The following is a 13,247-nucleotide window of genomic DNA, read 5'->3' on the forward strand; positions in this document are numbered from 1 at the left end:
TATTTGTCTATGGTAGAAGCAGTTTACCCCTTTTGCCGAATTCTAAATTATGCCCAGAAGCGCTAAATTTATCAAGCACAATACGTTTCATAAATTGCGGACAAATATAGTAATGTCCTCAATCCACTCTTTGAAAAATGGAATTGATGATTTAGAGCATCTTGCTCCGTGCAGTCCAAGATGGCTTATATTTGTATGTTTGTATAAATGTATGTACCGTATATACTCTAGTATAAGCAGAGTTTTTCAGCACGATTTTTCGTGCTGAAAACGCCCCCCTTGGCTTATACTCAAGTGAAGTCTCCACCTGTCAATCCCTTCATCAGTGGTCTTCAACCTGCGGACCTCCAGATGTTTCAAAACTACAACTCCCAACATGGCCGGACAGGTTGAAGACCACTGCGGCCTTCGTCATCATCCAGAGGATTAGTCGTTGCGGGCTGTCCAATTTCACCGGGGGGGGGGTGGTCCCTGTGCGTCGTCGTCGTCGTCAAAGCAATGTCACTAGTCCGGGCCCGAAGCGCGGAGAAGGGAAGGGATTGACAGGCGGTGATGATGGAGGGGGGGGGGGGGTGGGGGTGATGACGGGGTCTGGATGATGGTGGGGGTCTGGATGATTACATGGGGGGGATGATGTATTTCCCACCCTAGGCTTATAGTCGAGTCAATAAATTTTGCTTGGTTTTTGGAATAAAATTAGGGGCCTCGGCTTATATTCGGGTCAGCTTATACTTGAGTATATACGGTAGTTAATACATTTGTGCGTACTAAATATGTCACTCCAAGGTACACCGAAACCTACACATCTGGAGGAAATGCTCCACCAGAATGTGCGCAAAAAAAAAAAAAGACGCAAAAAAACTGCTTGCGCAAAATGTTGTGCAAAATTTTTAACACAAAACAGGGGTAAAATCTTTGATACATGTCCCCCAATGAGAATAAGTTGAGTTCCAAACTTTTTGCCGCTGAATATAACCGAACACTTGATTCACAGAAGTTGGTTGCAACCCAGATTGTGGGACATAAAACTTCTGTTAATTTCCAGCATGGAATATAAAAAAAAATTGCCTTAGAGATATTATGTAACCAAGAAGAAGTAACACTTGTCTCATCTATCCCAGGTTAGGCATGTGTTGATATTATTTGGGTGTGCAGAACACACAGATGATGAGGATCTCTGCAGGATGATGCATAGGTTCTGTGGATCACTTTGTTGACAGGCAGGATTTTTAATTTGACTTGTATCATTGTGAATAAAGCTTGTAATAAATACAATGGGTAAACAATAGCTTTTCACTCAACAGTTTATGACCTAACATATTCCCGACGTACACAAGTAACATACCTCACCTGGAAGTTTCCATCGTATCTAGTCATTTTATTTTATTTATTTTTTGTCTACGTGTGTGTATATTGTGATCTGTCTTAACCAATCATGCCTAAATGATATTCTACTGTAAAATTGTCCTTTGTTGATTATTGTTGTACATTGATTTTAACTATTATGATTGCTAATGTCAAAATCTTCTGTTTACATATGGTTAAGGCATTGAAGGCAATAAAAAAAAATAATAGGGTAAAAACACTGCATATAGGGATTTATGAATACAGTGGTTCCTCAAGTTACAATATTAATTGGTTCCAGGACGACCATTGTATGTTGAGACCATAACTCTGTGGAAACCTGGTAATTGGTTCTGAAGCCACCAAAATGTCATCCAAAAATAGGAAAAAGTGAGGATTAAAGAAAAATAAGTAGATAACTAATATAGATAAAGCAAATCCTTACATATATAAAAGTAAGAAAGATCTGCTGGGAGCTGTAAATCATTGTCTATGTCAGTGTTTTCCAACCAGGGTGCCTCCAGCTGTTGCAAAATTACAAATCCCAGCATGCCCGGACAGCCGCTGGCTGTCTGGGCATGCTGGGAGTTGTAGTTTTACAACAGCTGGAGGCACCCTGGTTGGGAAACAATGGTTTAAGTAGAGGACAGGAGCTTCTTCAGGGTCCTATACAGTACACACACTGTCCCAAATGGAGCCGCCCTTACCTGGTGTCCAAAGGAGCAGCTAAACCTGGCACAGGTAAGGAGTAGTACACAACTTGTAGTTCCTCCCTGTACTGTAGGGGGCGCTACCAGACACAGTCAGTGCTTGCACCTCAGTAATAAAGGTGATTTACCAGTAAAATGCCCGTTCGGATTGGTCAGTTCCTCCAGTTGTGACATGTCTCACAGATCTGGACTGTCCGTAGCATTATATGTTGAGTCTGGTTTCAAGTTACAATGGTCCAGAAAAGACCACTGTATGTTGAAACTATTGTATGTTGAGGCCATTGTAAGTTGAGGGATCACTGTATAAGCATTTGGATTGAAGACATTTTAACATGCAGTTGTCATATAGACCACTAGATGGCAGCACAACAGAATACACTCTGCGGGTGCGTTCACACTGATGCATAGGATTTTCTGCTGCAGATTTTAATGTGAACTAAGTGACTGATCACAGCTTCTTATCGTCAGTTACAAATCCTGTGCATCAAATCTACGCAGGATATTGTAAGTCAGAAAATAAAAATCTCCTGTGTGACGATGAACCATTGGGGTGACACTTTACATGAGTCTGACAGATTTTCATGAAGATAAAGTTACGTCACCGTGGTTGTCAGCCCATGTGACCTGTCGTCACACAAGTGTGTAAGCAGAAGTGACAAGGGCATAGAGGAGAATGTTTTATATCATAATTTTTATTTATGTACCACACACTGATTCCATAGTTCTGTATGCTTAACACTTTTATGTCCCCATTGGGGTTTACAATTAAAATTTACCCATCAGTATGTTTTTGGAGTGTGGGAGGAAACTGGGAAGTTTAGACCTTTTTGAAAACGAATCGATCACTCCATCCAAGTTTTCAGAATAAGTCGTCATGAATTTACACTTGAATATCATGTATATATTTCCAAAATAAGTTTATATATAAATGTTTTCAATGAATTTGGATATTGTATTTTCAGTCATGGAAGATCTTGCTGTTTGGTGCCATAAATGTAGTTTGCACAGGATTCTTGCTGACATGGTGCAGCTCTACAAACAGTATGGGTAAGTGGAAGCTATAATTTATGTTCCCCCAGTGCAATGTACTACCCCTTTACCTAAAGACCAAATCATTACCCCCCCCCCCCCCCCCGCCCCCTTTGTTACTGACAACAATGTTTTTCTTTGAAACCCAGCCATGGCTCAGGTTGAATCGGCTGACCCTTATTTGTGTATAGGAGACCTATTAATGAACTTGTGCTTGGTGGGGAGAAGCAGTGGAGACCACCTCCCAATCTTTTCGCCCCTGCCAAGGTCTGGTTTGAATTATTTTTTTTTTTTTCTCTCCCCTGAAATATTACAAATAAAGCATAGTTGTCACTAACAAGGAATCCTGTCAGGATATCATGCTGCCTGTTGTTTGGGCAGCATAAATCTCCTGACAAACTCAACCTGCTTTATAAGAGAATACACAATAATTCTAGCACTTTGTGATGTGATGTATTTGTTTTTCAGCTTTAACCGCTTATACCTACCTTACAATTTTTGACCTCTTCAGGTAAGTTTTTTTTTTTTTGTGAATATACCTTTATACTATAACAATATACTACTATTAACTTTATACTATAACAATATACTACTATTATTGTGTCTAATTTCACATTTCTGACAGTCTTTTTATCTGTAAATGGAAATATCTCTACTAACTGATGGTTTCCCTTCTGTGATCCTTGGAATATGTAGAACACCAACACATTTTACATGACTGTATGTAGCTATAAATCACTCATTTTAGTCCCTGTACTTCAAAGTACTGACATGGCACACAGCCATACAACACAAAGGCAAACAGAAAGAGAATGCCTAAAGTGTTAGTCCCCCTTTACACAGGTGGCAGGATACATGTAAACTTCCCAGGCAATCTCGTAGCCCAAGAGTTGCTTTGAGATTCCTGTTCTTAGATGGATCCCTGAAAGTCTAACACCAGAGATCCCATGCAAGTCTGTGACCTCCGGCATCAGACTTCTGGAAATCCGTCAGATCCCGTAAGTCTCGAAGCAATTCTTGTTCTACAGTAATCTGTGCAGACACACTTTTGGATTCCATTGCATGAACCCAGGTGCTAACCACTAGCTCCTAACATTGTTATTCTTTTACCATGTTTAGATTTAAGTTCCTCATTTCATAAAATTTATGAAAAAGTTGTTAGAACCAAAATGTGACAATTACAATTTCCCCAGGAGCTGTCACTCTCCTTTCCAGAGTCAAGAATGGCAAGCCTGCTTAGTCATGCAGTCTCCTGCTCCCATATCAGTTGAAAACTGGGTAGATTTAACCTTGGAGAAAGTTGAGTAACAAGTGGTGTGTAACAGTGATAAATATTCCAGCTTATTTATTTCCATTTTTGCGGTGCTCTGTGCATGATTCTGAAAACTAAATATGTCTTCCCATTGTTACATCTACTGGTATTGCTGGACACAAATGGAAGATGTTTCCTGTGTATGTTGGTTACTTACTGTTAACACTAAAACAATATTATGTCTTTATCTTTTGCAGTTTAATAACCTGTTTGATAAGCTATTGGGTAATGGTGAAAAAACAAAGTCCAACATATTCTTTTGGGTACGTACTCAGTGCTTATTATTTGTATGTATATATTTTATTGTAGGCCAATGTGCCGACTGTACTGTCTACATCTATACTAATTCTCATATACAGAGGGCCTCTATTTTTAAACTTACTAAAAGTGTGATCGCATGTTATATTGATGCAGCATATTACCAGAGTATTCCATAACATTCTAATCGGTATGGGAGCTGCAGCATTGCTTATTCTGGTTATCAGTGAGGATTCTATCAGTTGCACATCTAATGGTTTGTAAATTATGCAGTATCACTTTGGACTACTTTATTATGGGACAGTACACTGCGGAAGTGAAACTTACTTTAGATGCCCATGCCTCAGTGATAATAGATGGCTGTAATGGCGATATTGATAATGAGGTTTTTTTTTTTCTCGTCATCAGCACTTTTTGTAACATGTAAGAGCATGGCAGAAGACAAAAAATATTATCTAGCGATGGCCACCAGTTAGTATGCTTCGTTCGATGTTACTTTATAAATGTGAGGCATAGATTGTTTGCCCAATTTCCAAATCGGCTTAGAGCAACAGGTCTAATTTCATCAATGCATGGCTAGCTGTAAAGTTATCTTATTTGAGGTTTTAAATGGTGTTTATATGGTGTTCAGATTGCAAAATGGACAGAAGTTAACATTGGGAGGTGCCTCACTATTGGGATCTACATTCTTACCACTAGCTGCGAGGAGCCAGTCACAGTGCTTGCTGGCTCATAGTGGTTATTCACTTAAAAGACTTTTTATTTGGCAAGCTATAAAAAGAAAACGCTTGTGGCATTTACCATTTTCTGCAGCGATCTTCAGTCTCTTTCTTAGAGGCTGGAGGGAGTGCGTTCACACTAAATGGGTGTCTCCTTATGCGTCTCTGTTGTCCTATGTAATCCCCCCCCCCCCAACTGTATGTGACTATCATACAATAAAGAGATAGAAGGTTGCAGCAGAAAGTGGTGAGTGTCGCAAGTGTTCTTTTATTTAGTTTTTCCTTCAAATCTTGTTGCGTAGCCGTTTCTTTATTGCTTGATTATTCCTCTACAGTAGTAGGATCCTACTAATGATTGTGCCAACTACCTGAATTTTATTGATCTCCTATAATGCAGTGAACAGTACCAGCAGGGACCTTAACCCTAAGTAAAACTTAATGATGATTAATGATTTTCTACATTGTGTTTTACTTTCAGATTTGAAAGGTTTGAGGTGTTGGCAGTCTTCGCATCCACAGTTCTGGCCCAGTTGGGAGCGCTCTTTATACTTAAAGAAAGGTACAGTATATGTATCAAAGGTGCTAAGTTGTGAGCTCAGCAGCACATAGTTTGCCAGCACATAATATTTATAAGCTTAAGGGTTGATCATGAATTTAGCTAAATGGTAAATTTCTCGGTCACTCTTCATTGGGGGGACACACATATTGATGGGTATATGCTCTTGAAACTAGGAGGCGCTGACACTAGGAAAAACATTTGGCTCCTCCCTGACAGGATATACCCGCCCACTGGAAATGAGGTAATCAATTTTTTCTAGTGTCAGTAGGAAGCAAGACACAGGTCTGGGAGCTCCCCAGACCTGATCTTTTTTTTATTATTTACTAGTGAGGGCTGTTTGGTAAGGTATTTTTACTCCCTTTTGTTTCTGGAATGGCTCTCAATGTGTTTGGTTGAGTGTGTGTGTGTGTGTGTGTGTGTGTGTGTGTGTGTGTGCGCGCGCGCTTCTTTACATTTGTAGTCACGTCTTGTATTGTTGCCCAGCTTCAGTGTGCAGGATTCCACTCCCTCTGGGGACACAAGTTGGCCCTCCATACTTCGATGGGTTGTCGCAGGGTCCCTGGTGGCTACATCCACCCAGTACTTTGTCCCGTGGCTGTGGGGCGGCATTTCCCTGCTCTTACAGTGCCTGGCGCACTTTGACAATCGCCCTTCCACAGGGGGTAGGGGGATCAGGCAGCTTGGCAAGGTCAGTATCTGAGTTTCAGCTCAACCACTCCTTGTTTTCCCCTCCACTAGGGGGACTATTTCGCTGAGCACTTTCTGCTGCCAAGATGTAACCATCTCTCTTTTACCACTATATAGGTGGGGTATCTGACTGGGCCCTTGTTTTTTTGCTGAGAGCAATCAACAGAGCTTTTCGTTGTCTTTGCTTGGGTGCTTACTGCCCACTATTGCATACTGGCTCTCTTTCTGTTTCTTGTTTATCTACTGCTGCTCACGCATCCTTGGCACTGTACTCTGTTGGGGTAGTTTATGTATTCATGTATGGCTCAGCGACAACCGGTCTAGCCACCGTCTGTTGTTTGGGTCCTACCATTGCTCTCCTCCTCCCTCAACGCACTCTCCCTGGAAGGGTGTTTTCTTCCTTCCCTTTTGACAGTGTCAGTTGTGCTGCACTGACTGACAGTCTTCTGGCGTAACCTTCCTGTGCCCAGAACCTTAGAGTCCCAGCTGGGTTCCCTTTTGTTTCCCCCTCCGTTCTCGTTTTTATGGGATGTTTCTTCGGAGTGCTCTGGTCCGCTCGGACCGCTGGGGTCCAAGACCGGTTAGTCTCCTTATCTTGGACACTATCCTAGGTTGCTGTGGCGTGCCTTTTTTCTAGGCAGCTCTCCCGGTTCTTTGGGCCTTGGTGATGGTTGTGGTCTCGGGCATGTGTAGTGATCCGGCCCAGAATTCCCCGCGATCCCATTTTGTTGGGCGGTCTTTCTGTACCGTCCTTCATGTCTCGACATGGAAGTTTGTCTCCCGGATCGTTTCGTGGGCGTTGGGTTTCCTTACTCTTCAGGTGTAAGTATTCCAGGAGACTCGGGAACCTCCAATTCCTATGTAGGCCACTATTGTGTTCCGGGATGCTCCTTTTCGGGGTATTCCGCTCCTTTCTTGCCCATTTATTTTAACGTTTTCGTCTTCCAGGTGACTCTCACACCTCCAGTTTACATGTCGGTCTCTGGTGTCGGGGATGCCCCCTTTTCAGGGCATTCCGCTCCTTTCCTCCTTCGTGGTCCATGTCCTCCCAAGATGGAGGGCATTCTGGTCATCCGGATTACACCAGTTGAGCTGCTGTCGCCTTCCGGGTGCTCACGGCGGGCCTCTGGACAGGGGTTTTGGGTCTGCAGTGGTTCAGGTCTTTGTTCTCATGCACCAGACCTCTATAGAGCCGGTTTCCGTTAAAATGGACAGAGGTGTCAGTAGAAAGCACTGTGGTCGTGACAGAAAAGAAATCCTAAATAGAAAATAAATTGTTCTGTAGTATACAGCTGCTAATAAGTACTGAAAGGATTGTAAAATTTTAATAGAAATAATTTAAATATCTGTTTAACTTTCTGGTACCAGTTGATTTAAAAAAAAAAAAAAAAAAAAAAAATTCACAGGTTTTTCACATCACTACATGATGGCACAGTCAGATATATAACTCGTCTCTGACTGTGCCATCATATAGTAAGCGGTGAAAGGCAGGTAGAAAATAGCAACTGGTCCTTTTAAAAGCCACACACTTTACCCTTTTTGCCTCCTGCTTGGGGGAGGCCTCTTAGATTTATTATAGAAATAGCACAGCAGCACAGAGTATTTCTGGAGGGAACTGTAGTGAGACAGACTGTCTGAAATACTCTGTGTTGCTGGGAAGCCTACTCCATCTTCGATCTGCCTTTTACCGCCCCCTACATGATGGCACAGTCAGAGATATAAGTTTTTTATATTTCACATATAACTAAGTCAGACTGTTCCATCATGTAGGGAGCGGTGAAAGGCAGGTAGAAGATGCATACAACTATACAATTCATAAGCCACCCACCTGGCCAGGCTAGCCTGTTTGTGTCCATGCAGATGCCCACTGAGAAAGCTGGCAGAGAGATTAGGGCACTTCTTCGGTAGGGCTCTGTACACCGAGGACAGGCGGGGGCCCTGTGCACCGAGGACAGGCGGGGGCCCTGTGCACCGAGGACAGGCGGGGGCCCTGTGCACCGAGGACAGGCGGGGGCCCTGTGCACCGAGGACAGGCGGGGGCCCTGTGCACCGAGGACAGGCGGGGGCCCTGTGCACCGAGGACAGGCGAACAGGGCGGCGGGTGCACAGTGAGCTCCGACGTGACCTCACGCGTCACAGCGCCACGCCGGAGTTCAAAGCGCATCTCCCAGGCAGCCACTGCGGTTCTCTTACAGGGCTGCCGTGGCTGTTTGGGAGATGCCGGCTGCCGGGCCCGGGTCCGGGTGTGTGCCGGCAATTAGATAAAATTTTTATTTTATTTTATGTGGCAGGCGGCGGACAGCGGGTCCTTTCCCCCGTCCGGGCCTTCGGACAAGGGCCGAATGGACCGGCCTGTCAGTCCGCCCCTGATCCCATCAGTATCTGTGTCCCCCAATGAAGAGGGATCGAGGAAAGGGAGATATTTTTTTAATTTTGGCATATCTTCAGACACTGTTGTATAACTTTATACCGCCCATTGGCTTACTTTTCGCCAATATTTTGCACCACAGTTTTTGTGCAAAATTTAAGCCAGATCCCTCTTCTAAGGCTGAGTGCACACCTGCATCTGAGCTCTGTTGGAAACTTAGTCGCAGAGTCTGTTAAATTGACAAACAGACCTTGATGTTTTGTTACACAGAATTTGAGTGAAGAAAAAAAAAATTAGACATACAGGATTCTTTTCTCTACTCAACTCCCATGATTTGACTTAGCTAGCGAAGCTCCTCTGACCGAAGCTCAGCGATTAATGTGAACCTAGCCTAAGCCATAACCACTAAGAGTAATACCCCCATGTGGTGTAAGGGATGTATACCAGTATTTTTTTTGTGTGTATTGAGACTAAATTCTGTGCATTTGGAATAGTAACTCTTATTTGTTTTTGCATCTGAACAGTATTTATGGCAAAAAATACAGCTGACAAAGTAAAAACTGTTATGCAAATGGAACATTGAAATTAAATATGGAGACAAAAACCCTAAGCAGAACATAAATTGTTCGTTAGAAATTCATTGGCAGATCCCAGTGACTGTTGCAATCTGCTTACAGTCTAATGTGCTTTGGGTCAACAGCTGCATCCCTTTAAGGATATGGCCCCACGTAGCTTATACGCAGTGTATTTGGCTGCGTTATTTCTGCAGCTGATATTGCTACCCATTGATCTCAACCGGTAGGAAAATACACAGGAGCATATACACAGCAAAGTACGCTGCATATACGCTACGTGGGACTGTACCCTTAAGGCACAATCCTGACAGTATATTGTTTGAAGTATAATATGTTAGTGTTGTATTGAGTGTTTTATATTCCTTGTGTATTTTATTTTTAGTGCTGAAAGATTTTTGGAACAACCAGAGATTCACACGTAAGTTTTTATTTTATTTATTTTTTCCTCCTAAACCTTTTTTTCATCATATTCCTATTTGGTATCCCTACACTGAATTGTTCATCCTATTGTTGTTTTTTTTTTTTTTTTTTTTTCTTTCTTCGGCTCAGGGGTCGTCTTCTTGTGGGAACATTTGTGGCCCTGTTTTTCAACTTATTCACTATGCTTTCTATTAGGAATAAACCATTTGCCTACGTTTCAGATGGTAAGTTTAATTCCCGCATGCATTTTTCCTCTGAGCAACTCTAAACATCTGCGGTCAGATACATAGTAACACAGTTCATAAGCTTGAAAAAAGACCAGAGTCCATCAAGTTCAACCTATAACCCTAATGAGACCCTACTGAGTTGATCCAGAGGAAGGCAAAAAAAAAACTCATACTAGAGGTAAAAATTCCTCACCGACTCCCAAGTATACAGAAGAGAACGTCCAGCACTCGATGTCCGTAGCAATAGTGTTTATTGGCATAAAAACAGATACGTGAACAGGACAGAGCGTAAGCCTACGCGTTTCAGGTAACAAGACCCTTAGTCATGGCATAAAACAACCCCAAAGGTAAAACTATTTATAGTATAACAATTAATCATGTGACTGCCTCAGCGAATAGTGGTAAAACATGGAACTGGATTACAAATATTTATAAATTTTACATATACGGAGGCAAAGAAATAGACATGGTAACAATATCTTTTCAAGACTAGTTACAACATAAATGGATAAATAATCTAGTATCAAAAATGACTTATAAAATGTTATCTCCATATACTGTGGTTTACCCTGTGCAACCATGTCATGGAACCCCAGATTATTAGACCCAATGCAACAATAAGACGACTATGCTAAAAAAATGTTGCAATTGGTATCGGAGTCCCATGTCATGGACGCACAGCGTAGAAAAAAGGAGAGGAAAGGGCATATCAATACGTAAGAATAAGATCATGTCTTAAATTAAGTCCAGCTGGTTGCCGGGTGCCCAGTAGGAAAATCCAATAGGACTCCCGGTTCAGGAGAGATCTCCTCAAATCACCACCTCGTGACATCCTCTTAACACGTTCTATTCCTACTACCCTAAAGGACTCTGTGTTGCCCTGATGTATATCCCTGAAATGTTTAGATAATGCTGAGATATTGAATTGTAGATTTGAGCAGTCAGACAGATGTCGTCTAATTCTTACTTTCAATGGTGTGGACGTACAGCCTACGTATTGGCACATGCATGTCTCACAGGAGGCCAAATATACCACATATTTCGAATTACAGTTAATGTATTCTTTAATACTATATTGTTGGTTATTACTGTATGACCTGAAATCCCTCGATACATGCATGTGTCTGCAGGTGACACACGTATTGTGGCCGCATTTCCAATTACCTGGACTATGGAGCCAGGTTGGATTGCTAGGGGTAACACTGGTACCGAACATACTGGGTGACAATTTATTACCCAGAGAGGGGCCTCGTTTAGAGACCATTTTAAACCCTGAAGACGTGATTTTTCCCAGGATCGGATCCTGATACAAAATAGGAAGATATTTCTTCATAATCCGTCCTATTTGGTTATACTGTCTGCTATACTGGGTAATGAATAATGGAACAGATTCCCCACTTTTGTGTGTCTCCTTATCTTTGTCTGTATGTATGATAAGTGACTCTCTACTTAGTCTGTCTGCCCTATTCTTGGCTAGCTTAAGTGTTTTGTCATCATAGCCCCTGTCTCTCAATCTATTATGTAGTTGTTCAGACTCCACTTCGTATGTATCATTCTTAGTGCAGTTTCGCCGCAATCTACACCACTCCCCATACGGTATATTAGCCGTAACATGATGGGGATGGCAAGATGTTGCCTGCAAAATAGTGTTACCTGCAATATCTTTACGAAATGGAGAGGAAACAACATGCTGTCCATCAGTGGAAAATCTAGAAATGGAATATTCAATCGTGAGAAAGATGCAGTAAATTTGAGATTCAGTTGATTCTCATTTATATAACTCACAAATTCCCAAAATCTTGACTCGGTATCCCTCCATATCATGATGAGATCATCAATATACCTTCCTATCCATTTTCCTATCCTTCCTATCCCAAGTATGGCAGTCAGAATAAATCCCTGGATCAACCTTCTGTCCCTATAAATCTAGTATCCATAACCTGTAATGTTGTTGTTCTCCAAAAAATGCATTTAGACCCCTTTTTTAAATTCTTTTAGAGTTAACCATGACCACCTCCGCAGGCAGAGAATTCCACAGTCTCACTGCTCTTACAGTAAAGAACCCCTGTCTGTGCTGGTGTAGAAACCTTCTTTCCTCTAGTTGTAGAGGATGCCCCCTTGTTATAGATACAGTCCTGGGTAAAAATAGATCATGGGAAAGATCTCTGTACTGTCCCCTGATATATTTATACATAGTTATGAAGTCTCCCCTAAGCCTTCTTTTTTCAAAACTAAATAACCCTAATACTGATAATGTTTCTGGGTACTGTAGTCCTCCCATTCCCCGTATTACCCTGGTTGCCCGTCTTTGAACTCTCTACAGCTCCACTGTATCTTTCTTGTACACTGGTGCCCAGTACTGTACACAGTATTCTATGTGTGGTCTGACTAGTAATTTGTACAGTGGTAGAATTATTTCCTTGTGCCCCTATTGATGCACCCCATGATTTTATTTGCCTTGGCAGCATCTGCCCGACACTGGTCACTACTGATAAATTTACTGTTAAATAAGACTCCCAAGTCCTTTTCCACATCAGTTGTCCCAAGTGTTCTCCCATTTAATACATAATCCCAGCCCGGATTTTTCCTCCCCATGTGCATTACCTTACGTTTATCAGTGTTGAACATCATCTGCCACTTCCCAGCCCAAACCTCCAACCTATCCAGATCCATTTGTAACAGTGCACTGTCCTCTATAGTGTTTACCGCTTTACAGAGTTTAGTATCATTTGCAAAGATTGCTACTTTACTATTCAACCCCTCTACAAGGCCATTAATTAATATATTAAATAGAATAGGACCCAAGACTGACCCCTGTGGTCCCCACTAGTAAGTCACCCAATCAGAATAAGTACCATTAATAACCACCCTCTGTTTCCTATCACTGAGCCAGTTACTTACCCACTTACACACATTCTCCCCCAGCCCCATCCTTCTCATTTTATGTAACAATCTTTTATGTAGCACCGTATGAAATGCTTTGGAAAAATCCAGATATAAGACATCCAGCGATTGCCCCTGGTCCAGTCTGGAGCTCAC

The 13,247-nt window shown here is 42.1% G+C and overlaps 1 protein-coding gene across 5 annotated transcripts in view; it reads left to right on the forward strand.

Annotated features, from left to right (window-relative positions):
• The window catches only part of SLC30A6 (solute carrier family 30 member 6), a 68,893-nt gene that overhangs the window by 10,304 nt on the left and 45,342 nt on the right, over positions 1–13,247 (forward strand). For 2 of the 5 annotated variants that reach the window (XM_056567486.1, XM_056567484.1), the window contains 6 exons: positions 3,017–3,101; positions 3,552–3,594; positions 4,593–4,658; positions 5,851–5,931; positions 9,944–9,979; positions 10,111–10,205. In XM_056567486.1, the coding sequence (XP_056423461.1) occupies positions 3,017–3,101; positions 3,552–3,594; positions 4,593–4,658; positions 5,851–5,931; positions 9,944–9,979; positions 10,111–10,205 (406 nt within the window). Of the gene's footprint in view, positions 1–1,121; positions 1,221–3,016; positions 3,102–3,232; positions 3,351–3,551; positions 3,595–4,592; positions 4,659–5,850; positions 5,932–9,943; positions 9,980–10,110; positions 10,206–13,247 lie in introns of those variants that run through there. The other 3 variants (XM_056567487.1, XM_056567488.1, XM_056567489.1) reach the window with 3 other exon arrangements.

Source organism: Hyla sarda, chromosome 3 (assembly GCF_029499605.1).
Source record: "Hyla sarda isolate aHylSar1 chromosome 3, aHylSar1.hap1, whole genome shotgun sequence".
Taxonomy (NCBI): domain Eukaryota; kingdom Metazoa; phylum Chordata; class Amphibia; order Anura; family Hylidae; genus Hyla; species Hyla sarda.